The following is a 24,171-nucleotide window of genomic DNA, read 5'->3' as shown; positions in this document are numbered from 1 at the left end:
TAAGGGCTGAACACTTCAATAGTTTACTCAATAGACCATCCACAGTTGATCGGTGTGTCCTTGATAAGTTACCCAAGAAACCCATCAAAGAGGATCTCAACCTCCCACCATCAGTTGAAGTCATGAAAGCCATTAAACAATTGAACCCTGGCACAGCATCTGGAAAAAATGGTATTTCAGCAGAATTGTACAAAGTAGCAGGTCCAAAGGGTATTGAAGTATTTCACAACATTTTGAGTAGCATTTGGGAGGAAGAAGAAATGCCACAAGACTTCAACGATGATGTTATTGTGTCACTGTTTAAAAACAAAGGCAGCAAAGCTGACTGTAGAAACAACAGAGGCATTTCTCTTCTCTGTACGGCATGGAAAATACTAGTTTGCATTCTACTGAACAGACTCATTGTGAACGTATCTGAGGAGAATCTGCCAAAAGCGCAGTGTGGTTTCAGAGCTGGTTGTAGTGCTACAGACGTGATTTTGGTTGTAAGGCAAGTCCAGGAAAAATGTTTGTTTAGAGCAGAACATGGACCTGTATGCAGTTTTCATTGACTTAACCAAAGCTTTTGATACAGTCAATGGAGAGAGTATATGGGCTATTCTACATGAACTGGGTTGCCCCGGAAGGTTTATACAAATCATCTGTCTGTTCCATGGCCACATGATTGTGCACGTGCTCTCCAATAGTGACTCTTCTGATGCATTTGAAATCTCAAATCTAGTGAAGCAAGACTGTGTACTTGCTCCAATGTTGTTCTTTTAGTATGTCCTCCGCCATGCCCCTAGGGACTTGGATCAGGGGATATACATCTGCTGCTGCCTCGGTGGATCCCGCTCTAAGACCAAGACACTTTAGAAACTTCTTGTCGAGGCAGTTTTTTGCAGATGACTGCGCCTTGATGGCCATAGACATGACGACCTTTCAGGTCGTCATTGATAGGTTTTCTGAAGCATCCCAGCTCTTTGGCCTCACCATCGCTCTTGGGAAGACAGAGGTCTTGTTCCAACCAGCACCTCATTCCAATGCCCCAGTACCAGCCATCTTAATCCAAGGCACGCAGCTGGAAAATATGGATCAGTTCAAGTATTTGTGTAGCACCATCTTGAGTGACCATTCCCTTGATAAGGAAATTGCCTCCAGAATTAGAAAAGCCAGGCAGGTCCTTGACCAACTCTGAACAAAAGTCCTTAACCAACGCAACATTTGTGTCTCCACCAGAATGAAGATTTACAGTGCTGTGGTTCTAACATCTCTCCTGTATGCATCTGAGACTTGGACTCTTCATAGACAGCACATTACATAGCTTGAGCAATTTCACATGTGCTCCCTCCGCTCAATAATGAGCATTCGCTGGCAGGACAGAGTGACCAATATTAAGGTCCTGAGAGAGCACAAACAACCAGCATCGAGGAAATGCTACTGAGAGTACAGTGTGGGTGGATCGAACATGTCATCAGAATGGAAGACCAGTCTCCCAAAACAGATCTTGTATGGGGAGCAGAGTCAGGGCAAAAGAAAGAAAACCTGAAGAGCAGTCTCTAGTGATCTGGTGTCAGTTTCAACTCAAGCAAATGCTTTAGAACAGGATTCAGTGGCATTCTCTGGCAAGATCAGCATTTAACAGGTTTGAGTGGGATAGACGAAATCTGAAGGCTGCAAGTGAAAGGCACCACATAGCTGCATCATAGCAAAAATCATAGATATGGACTTCCCATGCCCTTGGTGTGGCCGACTGTGCATCAGGGTTCGGACTTTGGAGTGATAGGCGTAGCCATAAATGAGAATTGTAACAATATTGTCATCTTTGTCAGCAATGGACTACTAACACTAATAAGGGGACTCTGAGAGAAAGGAGCCATCTAAGTTAACTAAGCAATTTTCTGTGTGTGCTTACAAATTAACAGGGTGATAAGAAATAGCCAGCATGAATTTGTCAGTAACAGATCATTCCAAACCGACCTAATTTCCTTCTTTTGACAGGGTTACTGGCTTAATGGATGGGAGGGAACCAGTAGAAATGTTATAGCTTGATTTTTAGGAAGGCTTTTGACAGTATCCCACATGATATTTGCATAAGCAAACTAGGAAAATAGGGTTTAGATGAAATTACTATAATGTGAGTGCACAGCTTATGAAAGACCACACTGAAAGAGCAGTTATCAGTGGTTCGCTGGCCACACTGGGAAGATGTTTCTTGTGGCATCAATCTTGGGTCTGGTACTACATTTTCACTAATGACTTGGATAATGGAGTGGAATTTGTTTATAAAATGACACTATATTGAAAGGGGTTGCAAGCACTTTGGAGAATAGGCTTAGAAGTCAAAATGATCTTTGATAAATTAGAGAATTGGTCTGAAATCAAGTTGAAATTAAATGTAGTAGTTTGCACTTGTCATTGAAGAAGGAAAAATCAAATGCACAAGCCAAAAAAACCCCAAAAAGCCAAACAGCTGGCTAGGTGGTAGTACTGCTGAAAAGGATCTGGGAGTTATAGTGGATCACAAATTTAATGTGATGCAGTTGTGAAAAAGGCTACTATTACCCTGGGGTGTATTAATAGGAGTATTTCTATGTAAGACCCAGGAGGTAATTTTCCCACTCTGCTTAGCGCTGGTGAGGCGTCAGCTGGGAGTATTGTATCCAATTCTGGGCACCACACTTTAGGAGAGATGTGGCTAAATTAGAGTCTAGAGGAAAGCAACAAAAGTGAAAAAGGGCTTAGAAAATCTGACCTATGAAGAAGACTTTAAAAAAAAAACAACAACCTATCTTTAGTCTTGAGAAAAAGGATGAGGAGGGGATCTTGTAACAATTTTCAAATATGTTAAGGGCTGTTGTAAAGAGGATGGTGATCACTTGTTCTGTATCCACAAAGGTAGAAGCCTACAGCAAGGGAGAATTAGGGTAGATATTGGGAACAACTTTGTAACTATAAGGGTAGTTAAACTTGAATGGATTTCCAAAGGAGGTTGTGAAATCCCCATTATTGGATGTTTTTATGAACAGGTTAGACAAACACCTATCGGGTAGTCTAGGTTTACTTGGTCCTGTGTCAGCACAGAGGGATGGATTTGAAGATTTCTCAAGGTCCTTTCCAGCCCTACACTTCTGATTCTGTGATTCTCTGATACCCCAATCATGATCTGGACAGGGTTGGCTTTTGCTTGAAGTGTTGCCTCAGCCATGGAGCTCTCATGGTGAACTTGCTCTGTCTTCCAAAGAGTCTGCTTTGTTTGTCTCCCTGAGGGTTGTGGAGGTAAAGGAGGAGTCATTAAGCTCAAGAATCTCCTTAGTGGTTTGTCTGTTACAATGACTGTGATTGGCTGTCTGAACTCTTACTGATACTAGTATTTTCAACATCTGCTGTTGTGAGTACCTTAATATCAGAGTTTCTAGCATTGATAGCATCGGCTCTGGGGCTCCTGTGTGAGATGCTCTGAGCAATTGAAGCCTTGATGTCACTATATTAGATTTTCTGTTCATGATGTTGTGTTGCTGGTGCTGGTGATAGGGTCCTAGTGTTTATCAGCTTGTTCATTTCTTCAGAGGTGAATATACTATATGCTTATGAACCACGGGCATATTGGCTTTATTAGTATCTCAGGATTAGTTTACGTTAATCTGGAAGGGGAAGAGAGAAGGTCTCCTTCATGAAAAAGAACCTCAAGACATTCTTGCTGGCAGCTGACTTTTTTTTACCATGATTTTCAGAGGATTGGGAAGGTGAAAAGATCCTTGACAGCCCCATCCCAGAGGGTTCCCATCTGTGTTCTTTTCATCAGATTATGCTGTAGCACCACTAACAGTCTTCTCTTGCTCTCTCCTTCTGAATGACTTAAAATTTTTTGGAAGAAGTCTCGGAGGCTGAGACATTGGGCCAAGAAGAACGCCAGATCAAAAAAATGTCTCATTTGTTCAACATCCATTAGATAAAGCAACCTGGCAGAGTGGCCCTCCCAATAAATTAGGGTGTGGGTTTGTTTGTTTTATTTTTGAATGGGCAAAAAAATCTTTGGTTAATTCCAGCTTCCATATCATCTCCATCCAAGACCGAAAATGGTGGGTGTCTAATCCCTCAAGGGACTTGAATATTTCTATTTCATTTGCCACAGAGAATTCAACTTTTTGGTTCCTCTTGTTTCTCACTACCCACTTCTGGAGTGGGAGGTCAAAAGCTAACTACTAAGTAACCCTACCTAAGATTCTCACCTGGGACAAACTCTCTTTTCTTGATAAAGCATGAATACAATTGTTAGTATAGCTTTAAACAAGCCCTTAAGAGCTTCTGCTGCTTGTGGTTTTGTAAGAACATAACAGGAAACCTACAAAGACAGATGTAGGAGGGGGCCATGGGCTGCCCCTCTTCCCCGTGGAGCAGGAGCTGCTTCTGTCCAGCTAAAGAAATTACCCAGATTATTTGTTGTGCATGGACTACGCTAGAGGTTGCCTAATTTCCATTCTAATAACTGTCCAAGCTGATGCATGCTATGAGCTAGAGATCTCATTCCACCAGGTCTAAGATGGGCTCTACCACATGTCTCAAAAGTTTCTGTTTTAGTGATATGTAAGGCAGCTTTCTGGGTTTGTCTGGACCTTCATGTGCCATAAGTCTATGGGGAAGGAGTTCTGGCATACTGCCAGTAGAGATTAGAAATAACAGGATAGATAGTTGGGCTTCTATCTTGTATGTCCTGACCAGGGTGCATACAAATGAACACTGTTCTCCAGAGAGTGCCAGACTCTTTCCCCTATAGTGGTGACCAGTTCAGGCAAATAAACTCAAACCATCGATGCTATGTAAATTGACCACATTATTTTGAATTGCAGTAGCAACCAAAGCCTTCATTTGGGATGTGGGGCCCCGTTGTGCTAGGCACTGAACTAGCACATCCATTAGGAAGACACTGTCTCTGCCCCAGAGAGCTTACAGCTTTCTAACAGACGTCAGGAGAGAGCAGGGGTGGGGTGAGGGAGAGGGTACCAGTGTAACAAGTTTTAAGGACTTCTAGGATGCTGGAGGAGTGTGAAGACTTAACACACCAGGTTTTAGATCTAGCTTCAATCCTTGCTGCTGTTTTTTTCTTCTGGTGAATAAGGAGTTGTTGACATTAACCCAAATGCTGGAATATTTATGTGCTGGTAGGCAAGAGATCACTGTGATGGCAGTGACTACCGATGCTCATGTAGTTAATAATAACAGGATTCTTTGCTGCTTGTAATGAATATAAAGTCTCTTCAGAGTGACAGATTTAAACTGGTAAATGATAAACATAAACTACTAGTCACAAGTTATTGATTAAAAGATCAGTATGAGTTTTTGGAAGCTTGTATGGGGTGCATTTTTTTCCCCTCCTTTCTTAATAATTGAATAGTTGGACTATAGACTTGCTGATTCAATGGAACTTCCAGGTATGGACCAGTCCTTCACGCCTTGTGTAGGCAAAATGCCCATTTGCCTTTGTAAGATCTGGATTGGTCCTTGAGTTTGTGTGATGCTAAGAGTTGGTGAGCTGCTGTCTGTCAGATGAGACATAAAACCAAGATCTAGTCCAGTTTTCATTGAAGATCTGTGGCTCTTTTGTTAACTCAGTGGTCTGGCCAAATTCTTCTGGCCTAAATAACTAATGTTGTTTCAACATAATGGAGCAGGTGGTATGGGACTCAACTGGTAAAGAATTAAAGGAGGGCAATTTAATGCCAATCAACATGAGTTTATGGAAAATAACACTAGATAGTTTTTTTTGAGATTACAAGTTTGGTGAGTAAAAGAAATAGTGTTGATGTAACATACTTGGATCTTTGTAAGGCATTTGACTTTGTACTGCAAAACATTTTGATTAAACTAGCATGATATAAAATTAACATGGCACACATGACATGGATTAGGAGCTGGCTAGCTGGGAATCTTTGAGCAGGTATGTTTCTAGTGGCGTGCCGCAGGGATCAGTTCTTTACCCCTATGGTATTTAACATTTTCATGAATTACTTGGAAGAAAACAAAAGCATCACTGATAAAGTTTGCAGATGACCCAAAAATTGGGGAAGGGGTTAAATAATGAAGAGGCTAGGTCACTGATACAGGGTAATCTGGATTGATTGATATAATGGTCACAAGCAAACAAATGTATTTTAATACAGCTAAATGTAAATGTATACCTTTAGGAACAAAGAATGTAGGCCATACATACATACAGTCCCCCCCATACTGTATCTTGAAAAAGATTTGGGGGTTGTGGATAGACAACTGAATATGAATTCTGAGTGTGATACTGTAGCCTAGAGGGCTAATGTGATCTTTGGCTGCATAAGCAGAGAAATCTTGAGTAGAAGTAGAGGTAAAATAGCGCCTCTGTATTTGGTACTGGTTTGACCACTGCTTGAATTCTGTGTTCAGTTCTGGTGTCTGCAGTTCAAGATGGATGTTGATGAACTGGAGAGGGTTCAGAGAAGAGCCATTAGGAAGGTTAAAGGACAGGAAAATTACACTTCATAGTGATAGACTCCAGGAGCTCAGTCTGTTTAGCTTAACACAGAGAAGGTTAAGGGGTGGGTTGATTAGTCTATATATATCTGCATAAGAGAAAAAAATTGGATAATCAACTCTTCAGTCTAGTAGAGAAAGGTATAACATGATCCAGTGGCTGTGCAAGTTGAAGCTAGTCACATTCAGGTAGGAAATAAGGTGTTTTTTTTTTTTGTTTTTAACAGTGAGGGTAATTAACCATTGGCACTATTTATCAAGAGTTGTGGTGGATTTCCCCACCATTGGCAATTTTAAATCAAGAATGGATGTTGATCTGAAAGTTATGCTCTAATAATTATTTTGGGAAAGGTATCTGACTTAGTTATGCAGGTCAGACCAGAGGACCACAGTGTTCCCCTCTGGTCTTGGAATCTATGGAAAGGACACTCTCTTTTAGGACCAGAAAATTAATGATTGTATAATGGTCTGTGCAAGATCTATGATGTTCCATACCAAGGTTGGTTATATTTCCATGATGGGCACAGTATTTCCTATACATAATTTGTTAAACCTTTGGGATCCGTGGGATGTAAAGCACGATATAACTGAGGGAACCTAGAAAGAAAAAGCTATGTTCGCTTTACTTGTTGGCCATGGAACTTGGTTTTCCACTTTTGACCCTGGACTGCTTCTTCGGTTCACTTGTGGATGGTGATATGTTCGCTTTACTTGTTGGCCATGGAACTTGGTTTTCCACTTTTGACCCTGGACTGCTTCTTCGGTTCACTTGTGGATGGTGATATTTGAAGTTTCTGGGATAAATGCATTGAAGAGTTGTAGATAAAGTGGGAATGTTTTTGTGAGCAATGTGAAACTTACATGCTTCATTCACTTCATTTTTAATTTATTCCCACCCCCTCTCCCCTCCAGATGTAAAGCAAGTTTGTATTCTCTGAAATGGCAACAATCTGCCAAACGCACGGTGAGGGGCTCAACCAGTGTCACCTGCGCAGCATAGGCCGCAAAGCTTCTGTCTCCGGTGTTGCAGAGGTTATCCAGTGAGTACTGTGTAAGACAGCTCTTGGGCTGCTCTGCTCAAGAATGAACACGACATTCTGGGATTTGTATTTTACGCCTGTGTTTCATGTTAAATATGAGTGGTGATGGTCCGTATTCTAGATGGTGTCCAGTATTGAGACTAATTTGTTATGATGTGAGTCTGATTTGACAGTGTATGTTCTTAGTTTAGTTTAATAGTAGCTTACCTATGTTTTCTTGATTTTATTTTAGTCTGAGATTTGTAACTCTGTCAATTTTATAAATTATATTAAATTTCTGTCAATAAGCAGTACGGGTTCCAGAACCTTTCGAGGGCCTAGATTGGATACCAGCTGATCAACCTAAAAGTCTGACCAGCTCCTCTTACACGAATTTGGTTCTCACAGCTTGCTTGGACAGTTTTGACTTCGCCACTTTGAATATTTAACAGAACAGTCTTGGCACTGTCAGTGCAGTGGGTTTTTTGTTGATTATTTTCCCCCAGATGTGTATGTTGAACATCTCTTCTTTTCTGCTTATGTTTCCAATTTCTCTAGGTTCTTTGTATTATTATAAGTTGCTGTAGGGGAGGTTTAGGTTGGATATTGGGAAAAACTTTTTCACTAGGAGGGTGGTGAAGCACTGGAATGGGTTACCTAGGGAGGTGGTGGAATCTCCTTCCTTAGAGGTTTTTAAGGTCAGGCTTGATAAAGCCCTGGTTGGGATGATTTAGTTGGGAATTGGTCCTGCTTTGAGCAGGGGGGTGGACTAGATGGCCTCCTGAGGTCCCTTCCAACCCTGATATTCTATGATTATTTCTGTGCCCTGAGTGGTATTTGACTTCTCCTACTTTATTATTGCCCGTGATGTAATTTATTAGCTGTTTACTCTTTCTTTTTCTTTTAGTTCATTAATAAAAATGCTATATAAAATCAGCTGTAACTTAGTCCTCACAGTATTCTGTGGACTTAGTACAGATTACCTCTTGCTCCCCTCTTCCCCCAGTGGGCTCCTTTTAATGTGTGTCAAATTGGGCAGCCAAAGATCAAGATGCCCATAATCACTGGTTACTCCTGAAAATGTGAGCCCTGTGTTCTCTGAAACCACTCCCTACTATGCTGAGTTAGTTTTGCTCTATGTATCGTCTCTGGTAGTGACCAGAAAATGACAATACATTACTCCAACTGTAATTCAGTTGCTAGACCTTGGAAATTCTACTGCACCTATTTGTGGTACAGCGAGAGGTGTTGTCTCCAGTCTCTTGTAATCACACTGCTTTCCATGAAATCCAGACTTCTGCAGAAGCAGCTATATGTAACAGAGAAAAATCTGACTTTTTTTTTTTAAACTTTGTTTAAAGTTTCTATAAGGCAGTTACCCTGATTGGAAGAAACAAAGATGTTGTGGACTATTTCGTCAGTTGTCCAGTTTCAGAGAGAAGAGATTACATTTCCCGGACTCATGCTAGAGTGATTCGAACCAATGATACTTACAGACTTGTGGATTCCAGCTTGACAGGTGTTTATGTGAACGATGTTAGAATCAATGGTAAGTGTGGAAGGAAGACGTTTGAGGGTATCTAGAGGAATCTTGTGCGTTCCTCTCTCAAGGATCAGATGTTAGGACAGAGGTCAGCAACCTTTCAGAAGTGCTGTGCTGAGTCTTCTTTTATTCATTTTAATTTAAGGTTTCACATGCCAGTAATACATTTTAATATTTTTTAGAAGGTCTCTCTCTGTAAGTCTATATATTATATAACTAAACTATTGTTGTATTGTAAAATAAACAAGGTTTTCAAAATGTTTAAGAAGCTTCATTTAAAATTAAATTAAAATGTTGATCTTACGTTGCCGGCCTGCTCAGCCCACTGCTGATCTGGGGTTCCATTCACTTAGGCCGGTAGCGGGCTGAGTAGGGCCTGCGGCTGGGACCCCGGCTGGCAAGGGGCCAGCAGCCAGAACCCCAGACCGGCAGCGGACTGTGCGGGGCCGGCGGCCGGTACCCCAGACCAGCAGTGGGCTGAGCGGCTCAGCCTGCTGCCGCTCAGGGGTTCCATCCCCCTGCTCTTGCCAGCTGGGGTACTGGCTGCTGGACCCGCTCAGCCCGCTGCTGGTCTGAGGTTCCGGCCCTACCCACATACAGTGAGTACCTACCTTCTATCTGGTTCTGGCTCGTTATCTTCCCCTCTCTCTGCACTGAGCACAGGGCTGCGGGTTGGGGATAGGGTCTGACCAGGAGCTAGAATGAGGGAGGGGGCTCAGGGTTGGGGCAGGAGGTTTGGGTGTTGCGTGCTTACCTGGGAAGCTCCCGTTTGGTGCTAGGGGTGCAGGTGGGAATGTGGTTGGGCTGGGGGGTGCAGGAGCTCCTGTTTGGTGCTCAGGGTGGGGGTGGGAATGTGGGGGGGTGCAAGAGTCAGGGCAGAGGGCTGGGGGCATGTGAGGGGGATGCAGTTATCAGGGCATTGGAGGAGGGGCTGGGTATGTGTGGGGGTGCCAGAGTCAGGGACTCCGGCAGGCAGCAGCATGCCATTAAAAATCAGCTTGTGTGCCGCCTTTGGCACATGTGCCATAGGTTGCCAACCGCTGTGTTAGGATATACATAATAGATCACTTTATTTGATGCTTATTTAACATTTATATTATGGTTTCTTTATCTCCTGATGGAATGCGTCCAACAATAGTTGTTCTGAATTTTTGAAAAGAGTGATTGTTTGTTATGATGTGTAATATTTTTGTTTTAAATTTTCAGGTACAGTTAGCTTGCAGGAAGGAGATACTGTGACCTTTGGACATCCTGCAGGGAATGGTATCAGGCCTGGAACACGAGTTCGTCAGCCAAATTCAGAATTTTACTTTCTGGTACATTTTATTCTTTCTTTCATCTGTTGTAAGAGTAGCTAAAGCATGGCTCGGGGGTCAAATGTGATCCATATTTTTACACAGTGCGGCCTGTGGTTACTCTCCTCCTTAATACAAGGCACGTCCCATTGGGAACTATGAGTCCCAGCATGCTGTGCTCTATTGTGATCCAAATGTCCTGTCCTCATTGCAGACTGGATGGGAGTGGCTGTGACCTGATTGACCTTAAATAAATTAAGTATTGCATTTGTGCACCTGGCAGGGTCCCGTCAGTATACCAAAGTTTTAGAGACCTCTGTTCTAATTAGTGATACTGAAGAGAACTCCCATAAGTTCAGTATTCAGATGACTTTGATTCTTTTAATACATCAGTATAGTTGTTTAGCTACAGACTCTGGGAATGAGTCACTTTTAAAGGTAACTAAGTAAGACTAACTTGCATTAAAATTGGAAGACTTGAAAAAACCTGACTTCCTTTAAGCCTGAAAACTGAAATCTGTTAATTAGCAGTAAATGATGCAGTTTACAAGGTGTTAGGCCTCATCTTCATTTTAGTCTTCTGGATCTTGAATTAAAGTGAGGTTGTGTTTCAGATAAACCTCTTGCACTTCTGTTTCAGTTTGAACATTGTTACTGTAGGATCGATCAGTTGCGAAGTGCACGTGGAGAGATGAGGAATTCGCTACCACAGGTGAGGCAGAACATAGGAAAAAAATTACTAGCAGTACTCAGGGTATTTCATCTGACAAACAGTGTTCCTTTTTTCAGCTAAGAAAACTAATGGTGGAAGTATGTGAAATGCTCTCTGACCCTCTGAATCAGTTCCCCTGCTCATTGCAGGAGTCATGCTGTTGTTTGTTCAATACACATGTGTAATAGGTGCTTTTCAGACAAATGAGACCCAGATCCTGGCCCAGTATACTTTATTTTCTAAATTTTAGACAAGATACAATGAATGATAGCAATAGACAAGATTGGGAATTTGGGAAGGAAGGACAATGATTACAAAAATGTCATACTGTTTGTGTGTACATCTTGAAGATTCCATTGTAATAAATAAATACATTTATATTAGAAATGGAAAAAATAATAAATACCTATTGTATGTATACATTTCTTAATCCTGTCTTCACCAAGCACTGCTTCCCCCTTCGCCCCCTTGCTGAATTCCCTCTGATCACTCCTGCACTGCTTCTAAATTCTTTCAGGGGTGCCTACAGTGGCCAGACAGAACAAGAAAAAAGTGTGGTTGGAACTTGGACCAGTTCCTGAAAAACAGCACTGACTACGTTTGGAGTGTAATAAATATCAGCATCCCCAATTATAAAACTTGGGTCACCAGCTGCCTCTGGGGAAGAAGGCTGTTATGCTCCCTCCAGTCAAAAATTGTGTCCACTTAAAGTGTAGTAATTTGGGGTGTGTGGTGGAGGGTGGCACTGAGTGAGTGGGTGGTGGTGGTGAGGAGGGATTAAGTAGATATGAAATGTCAAGTCATCCATGCTACATGGGTTTCTGTTTTTACATTTAATATGTAAAACCAACGTTCTTTCCTTTTTGGTTATTTATACGTAGCATTTTATGGTGCTGTGACTCTTGTCTCTTTTTGGCAGATTCAGTTACCGCTGTTGACATCTCCTGAAGTACCACCAGTGTACAACTCAGGTCTGGTCTTTGAGAATAATGTTGGCCTTCCCATTATGTCCCAGCTGGCACGGACTTCTCAAGTAGTCCAAAATAGTGGAGCTCCACCTAAATCTAGCACACGCTTTGGTGATATGCAGCCTCCCACAGTCAGTGTGACTCTGCCATTAACATCAGCTGGCTCAGTACTGTCTTCAGTGAAGTCTTCTCCGTGTACAAATTCTGTTAATGTGACTTCAAACAAATTAGAAATGCCTGCAACATCTACATCAACTGCAACACCAAATACTTCTTTGGAAGACTACACTAGACCTAATTCTCAGATTGTACGTTCTGCTTCACCTGAATATGTCCATAGGAAGGGTTCAACAGTCACTGCAGAGCCTTCTCAACAAAGTGTCTTTGAAACTGTACAGTCATCTTTGTTTCGGGAAAATGCTACAAGGACAGCAGAACTGGCTAATTCTGACTCTCCCTGTGTGAAACCAAGTGGAGCCCAAGCATGCAATTCAGAAAGCATCCCAAAGTTTTACAGACCATTCCTGGATGAGAGACAAGACAGTGGTGAAATAGCAACACAACTTCCTGCTGTAACTTGTTATAATCGAGAACCGTCACCACCTTTTCCTCACTCAAGAGATGCTGTAGAGACACATGACAGTGACCCAAGTGGAAGAGCTATTGTCAAAACTAGTCTTTCTGATAACACTCTAGATCTTTCAGACTCTTTTCTAGTAGAGAGAGGAGGCAACCTTGACTCCAGGCCACTAGCTCCCGTAGCTGATAAGTCAGTGCTTGGAAGTTGTGCAAACTCTGACGATGATGATGTAATGATGGAGATCAGCGTTATTAACAGCACTGAAGAAACAGCTAAACATGAGACTTCTGGGAGTTCAGAACCTTATATTCAAATGCAAGTCACAGAAGTGATAAATGAAGCTATGAAAAATGTTCAAGTGCCATCAGGCACTGGCTATAAGGTGAATTTAATGGAAAAGGAAAGATCAACAGAAGAAGAGAATAGGTATTCATTGGAGCAGCGTATTGTTGATGCTTGTGTCCATGAAACTCCATGTGTGGCTGTATCTGTTACTGGTGCTGAAACTTGTGAATCCCATTCAAAGAAAAAGGATAGTCTTCCTGTAAATAGCTTGTCAGAGTTGGTTATTGGTGCAGTAGAAAACTGTTTAGAAAACAGTGACTGTATAACAATAAACATTGTCCCAGAAGACAGTGCTTTGGGTAAAGATCCAGATGGTAGGTCTCCTGCAAAAGAAGTGGTCAGTCCAAAGAAACTAGTGAATGCAGATGGTAAAACCTGTGTAGAAGAGTTGGGTTTGTCTTCTGAAACTGCTATGAGCATAGACAGAACTCGGGAAGTAAGCATATCATTTGTGCCAGACTTAGAACTTCCACATAGTGTTTGGCATTCTGGGATCAAAAATGAGATCTGCAAAGATAAGCTGACTTCAGTTATAAAGCAAAACAGCCTTATGCCAAATGAGGAAGCAATAAAAGAAAGTAGTGATATTGTAGAAAGTGACAGTTGTTCCTTGGCTGACAGAGAATTGGAAACTTTAAATAATATCTTAGATATGGAAACTCAAAAGCCTGAAACTACTTTGGACATTCAAGAAGGAGCTGAATCTAGCAATGATAAAATCATGACGATATCAAACAGAGAAGTGAGAGAAATGCACAGAGATCATGTTTTTGAGGAGAAGTTGCAAAATGCTTTAGATCAGGACTACATGCTTTCAGACACTGGAATAATTAACCTAGAACATCAGAACTCTTCTAATGTTTGTAAAGTTCGGACAGTGTATGCAGCAAAAGAAATGTCCAGTTCTGAGTGTGATATTGGTTTTGCTAAATCCCAAGAAAAGGAGGATGACAGTGTCAGTGGGGTTGCCTTATTCCAGAGCAGTGTCACAGAACAAGTTGTCTCTAGAGCCAGTGGAACAAAGATTGTCCAGTGTCAGGATGTGCCTCATTCAGAAGAGGAAGAATCATCAGTGGCTTCTCATGTGGCAGTGGATGGGCTTGTAACAAAGATGCTGCAAAACAATCCAGAGCCCACAGCACCAGAGAACCTGTCCTTGTGTGCACAGAATATCTCAGACTATCATGTATCTTCTCCTTCTAAACACCATATCCTATCTAAAGATATATACTTGGAAGATGTAACTAATGATTCTTCCTGTAATTGTATGCCATCTTCCTCTAGATCTTTGCCCAGTGAGAGCTCACCTCACCAATCAGCTCCAAAGGAAGAGGAATCGTGTAAATCAGGGGCAGTTGTCAAACCTCTGAGCGGAACATTTTGCGGTTTGCAGGCCACAGTAATAGAAATGACTTCTCCTGAGTATCCTTGCAGGTATGAAGATTCTGGAGCTGTTACATCTGCCAAGAGGTCCATTAGTGAAACAATGAGCCAGGAAATGAACATCCAGTCATTGTCTCAAAATGAACCTGAAACTTCTGTGAAACAGAATGCATGCAATAAGGCAAATATTTCTCATGCTACTGTGTGTATAGAGTCTGAAGGCTTTCAGTCAGATCGTGTATATATGATTACATCGGTATCTACAAAAGGTGTGCCACAGGAGGTCAGTGATTTGGGTATCCATAAAATACATTTGGAAGGGAGTGCTTCTGAAGGGGATAAAGAGCAAACCGATATGAATGTAAATGGCATCTCTTTAACAATGGATAGTCATGTCAGATACGGAGACAAAGATGAGAGTGAATCAGAGATGGATTCCATGAATACAGAGATGAGAATATCTTCAGTTACAGATTGTGCTGAAATATCATATGCAGAAGTGGGAACTCAAACTAGGCTAATAAATGAGAGGGCAATAAACTTACTGGCTACAAAACCCGCAGTAAATGGAATCAAAAATAGTGTGTCAAACACTAGTATCTGTGAGGAAGAAGTAGACATGTCTGTGGACACACATTTGAGTCTTCAACAATTTTCAGAGGCGTATGAAAGAACTATACTGGATAACAATGCAAGTAAAAATTCCTGGAGAGAGGTCTCTAAGCAGATGGAGTTAGATTCCAAAGCAGAGGAAAAGCTGCCTTCAGAACCATGGTTAGAAACTTTTGAAGGAAAAACACTATTTGTAGCTTCATGTTCTTCTCCAAATAAAGTGACATTTTTGGAAAACACACAGAAATCGGTGGAAGTGATGGATCCCGAGTCACCGATTGATGTAGGTGAAGAATTTCCTGATCGGTGTCTGCTACAGAAGAGTGACTGCACTTTGGAAAGAAAGAGGTCTCCAGGGAAAGAAGAGGACGGGTCATATATTTCTGTGTTTTCTTCCAATTCTCTTTCAACCACTAACACCAAGTGTATTAAAACGGTTGGAATCCTTGTCAGCCATACTTTGGTTTCCACTCTTAATGATAACAATGAGATGCACGATACTAATTGCCAGGAACTGAAAACTGCTTGCTCGGTAGTGGATGATACAGCATCAGGGGAGCAGCAGCTTGATCAGTCAGCTAGTATTGAGAATACATTTTGTATAAAGACAGATGAAGATAGTGTCGAAAGCAAAGTGATAATGAAAATACCTGGAGAGAGACATGACTCAGGAACAGCCATTAATGATAGCATATTTGAACAACAGAAAAATATAAAAAACAAAAGTATAGATAAAGAGATGGAGATTATGGCAAATGTGTGTGTTGGACAAACAAATCTTAATCACAGCAGAATTACGGAAGGACCCACAAACAGGCTGGAAGGGAATACAGCGTATTACTCTTCAGAATTAGAGGTTGTAACAGCAGATGATCTTTCTCCATTATGCTTATCCAAACACACTTCTCTAGTAGTGGAAAGAAGCTCTGACTTTAATGATTATTTCTGTTCGCAAAGACAGTCCCCTTACTCTGTGAATAAAAGGGACATGGGAAACAATCCAGAACCTGTAAATGATTACGTCTTGCCCCAGCAGGACACCTGGAATGAAGAAGATATGAAGTTGAATGATGAAAATAGAGTTGAGGCAGTAAACCATAAATGGAGTGTAAAATCAGTTACACTGGAAAAAGATAAAGTGGAATTTAAGCACACTGATGCACATTTTAGTGAGCTTGATTTGGGAACATTGAATAATTACCTAGAGGATAGTAAGAACTCTTCTGTTAGCTCTGCCCATTTGGAATTACGACAGCCATCTAGTGCATTTCGTGACCCGCAGGAGACAGACTCACATGCCGGAGAGTCCCAGTATTTGGAAAGTAACATAGACTTGAAATCTGAAGAGGATCCTGTGAAAAAATCACTGTATCCAGAGGACTTTGTCATAGACAGTGATTTGAAGAAGCTGTGTGAACAAAATATGACTATTGAAATCTTGACACCAACTGGTTTGGAAAAGAGTATTCAAAATAGTATATGCCAAGAGGAAGGTGGAATCAGACTACAAACTTCTGAAATGGACACACAACCATGCAGTGTAGACAGAAATGATCTTGCAGTCGGGATGCAGGCTGTTGCATTTGGAAAGCCTGAATCTGCCAAAGAAAATATAGCTGAAAACCTCCTAAAGGAAATTGAAACTGACCCTACAGAGGGGTCTGAGTTATTCAGTGCAGAGGAGCTTAATTTATATATCTCAGATTCTGAAGTTGAAAATGAAAAGAAGGAAGAAAATAGCATGAGAATGAAAAATGCAACTGAAATGCAGTATGAAAGAAGCAAAATCCTGAAGGAAAAGGACACTGTCATCTGTGATCCAGACAGTGTTTCTGACAGCATTATTCTGCAAGCTGACTTGGACTGCAAACCAAATGAAGATCAGCTAGGCAGAGTGATTAAAACAGATGATATGAAATCAATGATAAGTACAGAAAAGTCAACAGATATGAGTTTGGAGGAAAAAAGCTATTCTTTTTGCAATGTAGACTATTATGTAAGTGAAGTTAGAATTGCTGGACCTGAAAATTGTAGCACTGGCATGGTAGCTGGTGAATTCAGTCACTTAGTAAAAAGCCCAACACTGAGAGAAGAAAAAACAGAGGACCAAACAACTGCAGAACATGAGCTTGGGCCCTTATGTTGTCCATATAATTCTATAGAATTTCCCTGTGTACCAGGAAGCCAGAGAGAGATGGAAGCAGTGAAAGGCATTGCAGAGGTTGGTTTGAATAAGGGAGATGCAGGTTGTTCAGATGAACATGTAGGAAGTGCTGATTTTAATTCTATCCAAGCTGGAAAAAATCTAGAGAATCCAGAGCCTGAGAATAAGTTGCTTGACGGTTGCATTCAAGAACTAGATGTGGGGACACCAGCTGCACCTCTTGGAGCCCTAAATACTGTTAAAGACTCTCCAGTAAATGAAATGCTGACCAGCCTCTGTGCAGAAAAAGATGAATTTAATCAGAAAACAGAAACAAATGAACTGGTGTATATGCAGCAAGAAAGCAAAGATTCTGAACCCCTGAAATCCCAAGCAAAGAGATGCCAGCCCACAGGATGTGCAGACTTTTCTAAAGGCAGTAATGAAGGTTTAACTGTTTCAGAGTCTAACTTTATGAACAGAATGGAATCTCATAAAGAGGAGAATAAAGATTCTCAGAATAAAGAAGCAAACAAAAATAATTCTTTCAGAACACTAAAAAGACACATTAGTAGAACAGAAAATTCTGGAACTTCAGTTTCTGAAGATGAGCAGTGCTCCCAAAAGAGAAACTGCCTTTTGGGGTCTCTTTCCATGCAGCAGTCTGTATCTGACCTGCCCAGTCCTAATGTAATCTTGTTTTCCATTCCCACTGATTTGAAGGAGTGTCATGATCGGTTTGTTAGCAGTAGTGTTAAGCAGTTCTTTAAAAAATACCCCACTCTTCAAACTGCTCAGCATCTTGATGAAATGGAGAAGGAAAGTAGTAAAAATATTGCCCAACTAGTGAGAGAATTTTTTAAAAAAACAAATGACTCTGAGAACCCGGTAGACGAAAACATAAAACCTGAAAGGTTTGTGCCACCCATTGAAAGTAAAGTAGAAGAAGACACTGACTGTAAATCTGTAGGTGAAGTAGACCATGATGACCTTACAAGGAGAGATGGAAGCAGTTTACTTCTATTTTCAAGTATTGAACCTCTAGTAAATGGAAAACGGTCAGTTAAATTAATATCTGAGTCCCAGAGTCTCCCCCTTGACAGTCAATTTGGGTTTACTGAACTTGCTGCCAGTTCAGCAGATTCATGGACTGATGTACTAGAAAAAGATGTGGTAAGTAAAATTCCAGAAAGCCCAAGTGCAGATTCCCTGTCTGAAGAGGAACAGTTTCAGTCTAGGATGTATTTAGCGTTAGATAATCAATATTCTTCTGGTAAATCTCCCCTGAAGTCTCCTGATGCAGATTCTGAACAGAGCACCAAAATCAAAGATTTGGACTTTATATTCTCTGACACATCGAATAGCTCTGTTGAAAGTGAGCATCATCAGCTTACCCAAAGACTAAATAGCGGTAGTTCTAGTGGAACAGGTGGGCTTCATGAAGGTATTTGCAGTGACAATTGCAAAGCAGCTGGTCTTGACACACAGTCAGGTTTTTCATGTAACTCCTTAGAAGCCTCAGCTGTATATTGGAGTGATGATGACACAAATATAACTTCAGATCTCATTGCGACATCTGGAGAAAGCAGCCAGTGTGTTACAAGTAACTTTCCACAGCAGTTGGAGTCGGAAGACCATGTTGAAAGCATCAAAGACAAAAAATACATGCCAGTACTGCACCGAGCTGAGAGAAAACTTGATGGTGTCAAAACGCCCCGTATAGAAGACTTATCAGTGCCTGCATTCTGTGTGAATTCAATAACTGGGGCCGTTCCTAGTTCACAGAAGATCACCTTGAAGGTAGAAAGTGATGCAGACCAACATGAAGTCCCTGAATTTGATGCTCACAACAACATACAAAATAGTGAAATCTCCTGTCTTCAAACAAAATCTGCATGCTCTTCCTTCAAAGGTAATAATTTTTTTTAAAGGATTAAAAAATACATGTCTTAAGGCAGAAAAATGTATTTGAGAAGGCATATGTTGTGGGCTGGGGATGTGGCTATAAAAACTCCCAGAAATAAATAAATTTGGCTTTCACAGCACGTCATATTTATTATGGCACATAGTCCCTATTGTTTGGAGAAAGTATAGTTGTCTGGTTTAATATTGATAAACTTCCCTTTTTGTATGAGGAATATCTCACACTCAGCGTTTTGGAACCAAATTTGCCTTATCCTACTGTGACAGATCCAAACCAGTGGGGTACAGGATCTGGTAGAGGGCAAATATACTGGTTACTAGATGAGTAGTTTTCTTTTCCCTGAGTGATCTGGGGCTGCACTAGAGTAATCAGGAACCTGCTAGAACCAGTTAAGGCAGACAGGCTGATTAGATTACCTGCATCCAATCAAGGCAGGCTAATCAGAGCACCTGGGTTTAAAAAGGAGCTCACTCCAGTCAGGTGTAGGGGAGCCAGAGGAGAGGAAGTGCATGTGAGGAGCTGGGAGCAAGAGGCGCAATGAGCTTAGACTGAGAGGGTATGCTGCTGGAGGACTAAGGAGTACAAGCGTTATCGGACACCAGGAGGAAGGTCCGGTGGTGAGGATAAAGAAGGTGTTTGAAGGAGGCCATGGGGAAGTAGCCTAGGGAGTTGTAGCTGTCGTGCAGCTGTTACAGGAGGCACTATAGACAGCTGCAATCCACAGGGCCCTGGTCTGGAACCCGGAGTAGAGGGCGGGCCTGGGTTCCCCCCAAACCTCCCAACTCCTGATCAGACACAGGAGAAGTTGACCCAGACTGTGGGGAAGATCACTGAGGTGAGCAAATCTGCCAGTAATCGCATTACCCACCAAGGTAGAGAAGGAACTTTGTCATACTACAAACTTGGAAGTAGCTTACATCTGTTGCTCTGGCTCCTGCATTTCAGTTATAAATTTAATATGTTTATATTGTTGTATAGACACATACTCTTTTTTTCATCTTCCAGCATGTTTTTTCTTGCATTCCTCATGGCTGTGGACAAAGCAGCCTGAGTGGTATGGCTAATGCAGATTGAATTTGCTAAGTATAAAATATTGTAGTTCTGTAGCCTATTAGTGTTCTGGAACACTGGCTTCTCTCTAAGGGTATGTCTAAGGGGTTTTGGGGCCATCTTGTGCAGTCCACACGGACGTGCATGCTGCTTCAGCTTCACTGGTCTGGTACCTGAGGGAGTTAAACTAAAGATAACTTGTGTCTACCTGAACTGTGATTAGTTTAGACCTGCCCTGACACAGATGTACCTCAGCAGGCCTCATATTTATGCAGACACATAAACACCAGGCCCCCATGTTTCTCTCTCACAAAATTCATCCCTTAACAACCTCAACTTTCATTAAAAAAAGAACAGTTTATAACCCATATGGTTGTGAAGATAGCCTCAAAAATACAAACCAGTGCCCCGCCTGAGTCTGTAAAGAGACAACAACAAATTATGTTGATTGATCCATTTTCATCCTTAAATCTGAGGGTAATAATGATATTCTGAGCTAAGGAAGCCTCTATTAGTAGAGTCTAAACGAAGCTGCTCGCTCTAAAATGTAGCTGTTCTCTATTGGTGCATAACTAACATTGAATCAAGGGGCGAGGGTAGAGGGCACCCAAATGTTTCAAGTTGTATCTTTTTTTTTTCCTTTGATCAATAAAAAACTTTCCAGGTACTCCACAAAAGCAAGTTTACAGTCCTTGCCCCAGAACTTGCAGTCTAAACTTGGATATGATAACAAGTGTGGGTTATAGATAAATGAAATAGCAGAATTTAGGAGAGGAAAGGGAGAGGTGAAGCAAAAAGATCACGTGGTTACATAGTAAAGCAGTGACCCATTATTGATTTTAAACCTGCCGTGGCCTTTTGAGGGGGTGGAGTTTGCCAGAGAGAGAGGGAGGGAGGTGACCTGGTAAACATTAAGGAGGGCATTCCATGTATGGCTTGAAAGGAGCAGGGTTTGAGTGAGATGAAGGGGGGTATCTAAGCTGGCATAATTGGTGGAATTCAGGGAACACGGGAGGGAAAGCAAAAGGAGACAAGATTGTAACTGAGAAGCAAGTAGCAGAAGCTTGAATTTGATAGGAATATAAGGACCCAAAGTGGGGATTGGAAAAGTCTAGATTTCTGTGAATACCAAGTTAAATGTTTGTTTGGTGGTTTTTTTTTCTCTTCACCCCCAGATTTAAGACCTGCAGCCACAGTGGATTGGAACATTAACTCACCTATACAAGAACAAATTACATCCCATGTAAGACTAGGCGTTAATTCCCAGATGCAGTTGAAAAGAAAGCTTTCTCATGAGGAGCATGACGACACTGGTAACAGAAGCAGCATTTCCCCTCCATCCAAAATGTGTCACCCTGTCGTTGCAATTTCTTCAGAGTCTCCCGATGAGGAACCAGCACCAAATCAAAAGGAAATTGGCACTCCTGATGCTTTAGGATCATGCAGCACTTCTCAGACAAGCCTTACTGAACATGTTACCCAAACGCCATCCAAGTCTGAAGCCAAGCACTCTTTATCACTGCAGACGCTGAAAAATTCATATGCATCCATCCCTCCTTCTGCAGTCAAAGTGGGCAGTGCTTCTCAGAAGGCTGTAGATAGTAATGTAAGGAGATGTATTCAGAGCTCTTATTTCAACAGTCAGTTGGAACTCTCTTCCTTTAAGCTTCCTCCTCCTGAGGCAAGTGATTCTGCTGAGGTGATTAATAGCCGCCATGAGAGAATTGACAAAGAGGAGGACTTTGCTGAAGATAACCAGCATGGAGACCAGCAAAACCAGAAAGGACAAACTAACCTATATGATTACATTGATGGAAGAATTGCTTCGGAGCCTTGTATTGCAGTGGAATTGAAAGACCCTAGTGATTTACAAACCACTAATGATTTTAGTAGTATGAGCAGTGTGCCAAAACTAGAGGTTATGGATTTGTCTAGGTCAGCATTGAACAATTTAGCTTGTGAACCTGCTCCCTTTCCTGCTTTCAAAGAAGAAAATCTGCAGTGTTCTCTGCAAGTACAAACAGTTTCTGACACTTCTGATCATTGCAGCCTGGACTTCAGGGAGTATCCTACAACTCTCGTTCCAGTAATCTCAACTTTGCACAAATGTGGTGCCTCAGAGACTTCAGTAAGCTCTCTGCCAGACCATTCGTTTCAACCAATGTCTGTAGCAAATCTTCAGATTCGAGACATGGTCCTCTCTCCATGTAAGTTTAGCCAGCAAGCTTTGAAACATGTTTGCTCTTCAGATGAAGCTTCCTGTCATTCTGAGGATTTAGGTGAAGATATGGAAGAATTCCCATCCATGTCTACAGAGAATTCAAGTGTTATTGGCCTCTTGTCTGAAACCAAAAATCTAGGCAATCTCTCTAATGCTGAAAATTCTGCTCCCAAAGCAAGTTCCAGTAATACAAACATAATGGAGAGTGAACTTCAGAAAGCCTGGGCTTTATCAGAGGGAGATATTGAGTTCCAGTTGAGTCAATGTCAAACTGTGCTTGATGAAATTTCGCAGGCTCTGTGTGCTGTGGAGGGCATTGATGAAGTGCACATGGAGGAATGGAGGTAAAGCTTTATTTTTGAGTCCATAGCTATCAAACTAATGAGACCATTGGGGGTAGGCAGTGTTGTGGTGGTCAAAACATACTGATAGGCAGGATTCCTGACTCGCTATGTGACTTTAGGCATGTTTCTTTAACCTCTGTAGCCACTTCACAGGATGCTTTAGGCTACTATACGTGGCAAATTTGCTGAACAGTCCTCATTTTTTATTTCCTGCTCTCAGATGATCATAAATGTTGTAAGAAAATTTCTTTTGGGTAGAATCTCTTCATGTTTGGTGTCAGCCCAGTGGTGAATTTCTTAAGGAACTTGTGAGGAAATGGTATCCAGCCAGTATGGGTTGTCAGTATGAAAACATGAATTAATGGGGTCAGAACAGGAAACTACTCAAATATCCAGGAACTGTTGTCATGCCTCTCTAGTGTGCCCTCTTGTGGCCCTGTGGGTGTATTACACTTAGTGTCCTTGAGTCTTTTTTTAAATTTCCGTTCAAAAACAATTACCCAGACCAGGTTTATTCAACCCTTCTTTGCGCGGTCTACTTTATTCATAGTTGCACCATATTCCCCTTTACCGGGTTGGGTTTATTAACTTGTTCTACAGCAGTAACTCACCTGTTTAGTCTCTCCAGTTCATGCCCTCCCTGGATCCATGTAAAAGTCCTGGTCAGTTTCCTCCACTGTTCAGAAGGCCCCAGCCCTTTTCCCAGACCTTGGTTCCACTTCAGACAATCACTCATGTCTCTTTTCTTAATACAGGAGCCTCCTTGCTCTCCTTGGAGCTGGAATTAGACTTTAGGCCTACTGTAGAATCTCAGGCAGCTTTTCCCCACTCAGTCCTTCTCTGCTTAGTCTGGGAGGGTTGACCAGGCAACCTTCCTCTGCTAACTCAGGGCTGTGCAGGAACCTCTTTACTCCCTGTGGTATCTGCAGTGTCTGAGGGAGGAGGCAGTGTTTATACAGGCACTTCTCCCAGCTCATTCTTTATTGGTTGGGTGAGAAGGGAGACTTGCCCCACCGTCTCTGCAAGGCTCCTGGGCCCTTATAGGAACAGTGACAAGATTCCTTCTCCATTCCCATGGCCACTTTCCCTCTTGCATGAGCGGCAGGTTTGTAGAAATTTTGGCTGTGCCCAGAACCCTGTCCCAACTTGGCCCCCCCTAAACTCCACCCTCCACCTGCCCAAGGTTCTGGGAGGGAGTTTGGGAGGGGGAGGAGATCTGGGGTGCAGGAGGGGTGCAGGCACTGGGAGGGAGTTTGGGGATGGAAGGGGGTGTGGAGGGAGGGAGTGCAGGCTCTGGGAGGGAGTTTGAGAGAGGGAGAGGGTGCAGTGGTGGGGCTGGAGATGAGAGGTTTGAGATGTGGGAGGGGGCTCCGGGCTATGGCAGAGGGTTGGGATGTGGGGTGAGAGCTGTGGGGTGGGGCTGGGGATGAGGAGTTCATGATGCAGGAGGGGGCTAAGGTCTGGGGCAGAGGATTAGGGTGCAGGGGGATGAGGGCTCTGGCTGGGGCTGAGGATGAGGGGTTTGGAGTGTGGGAGGGGCTCAGGGCAA

General features: G+C 42.1%; 1 protein-coding gene across 7 annotated transcripts in view; it reads left to right on the top strand.

Moving 5' to 3' along the window:
* Nucleotides 1–24,171, top strand: part of NUGGC (nuclear GTPase, germinal center associated) — a 98,733-nt gene that overhangs the window by 3,745 nt on the left and 70,817 nt on the right. For all 7 annotated transcript variants that reach the window (XM_030554060.1, XM_030554056.1, XM_030554057.1 and 4 more), the window contains exons 2-7: nt 7,396–7,523; nt 8,864–9,051; nt 10,252–10,361; nt 10,981–11,052; nt 11,972–18,995; nt 21,233–22,622. In XM_030554060.1, the coding sequence (XP_030409920.1) occupies nt 22,617–22,622 (6 nt within the window). In that variant the 5' untranslated portion in view covers nt 7,396–7,523; nt 8,864–9,051; nt 10,252–10,361; ... (1 more) ...; nt 11,972–18,995; nt 21,233–22,616. The remainder of the gene's footprint in view (nt 1–7,395; nt 7,524–8,863; nt 9,052–10,251; nt 10,362–10,980; nt 11,053–11,971; nt 18,996–21,232; nt 22,623–24,171) is intronic.

This window comes from Gopherus evgoodei, chromosome 2 (assembly GCF_007399415.2).
Source record: "Gopherus evgoodei ecotype Sinaloan lineage chromosome 2, rGopEvg1_v1.p, whole genome shotgun sequence".
Taxonomy (NCBI): domain Eukaryota; kingdom Metazoa; phylum Chordata; order Testudines; family Testudinidae; genus Gopherus; species Gopherus evgoodei.
Note: the sequence above shows the minus strand (reverse complement) of the source record. Positions and strands in the feature narration are given on the sequence as shown.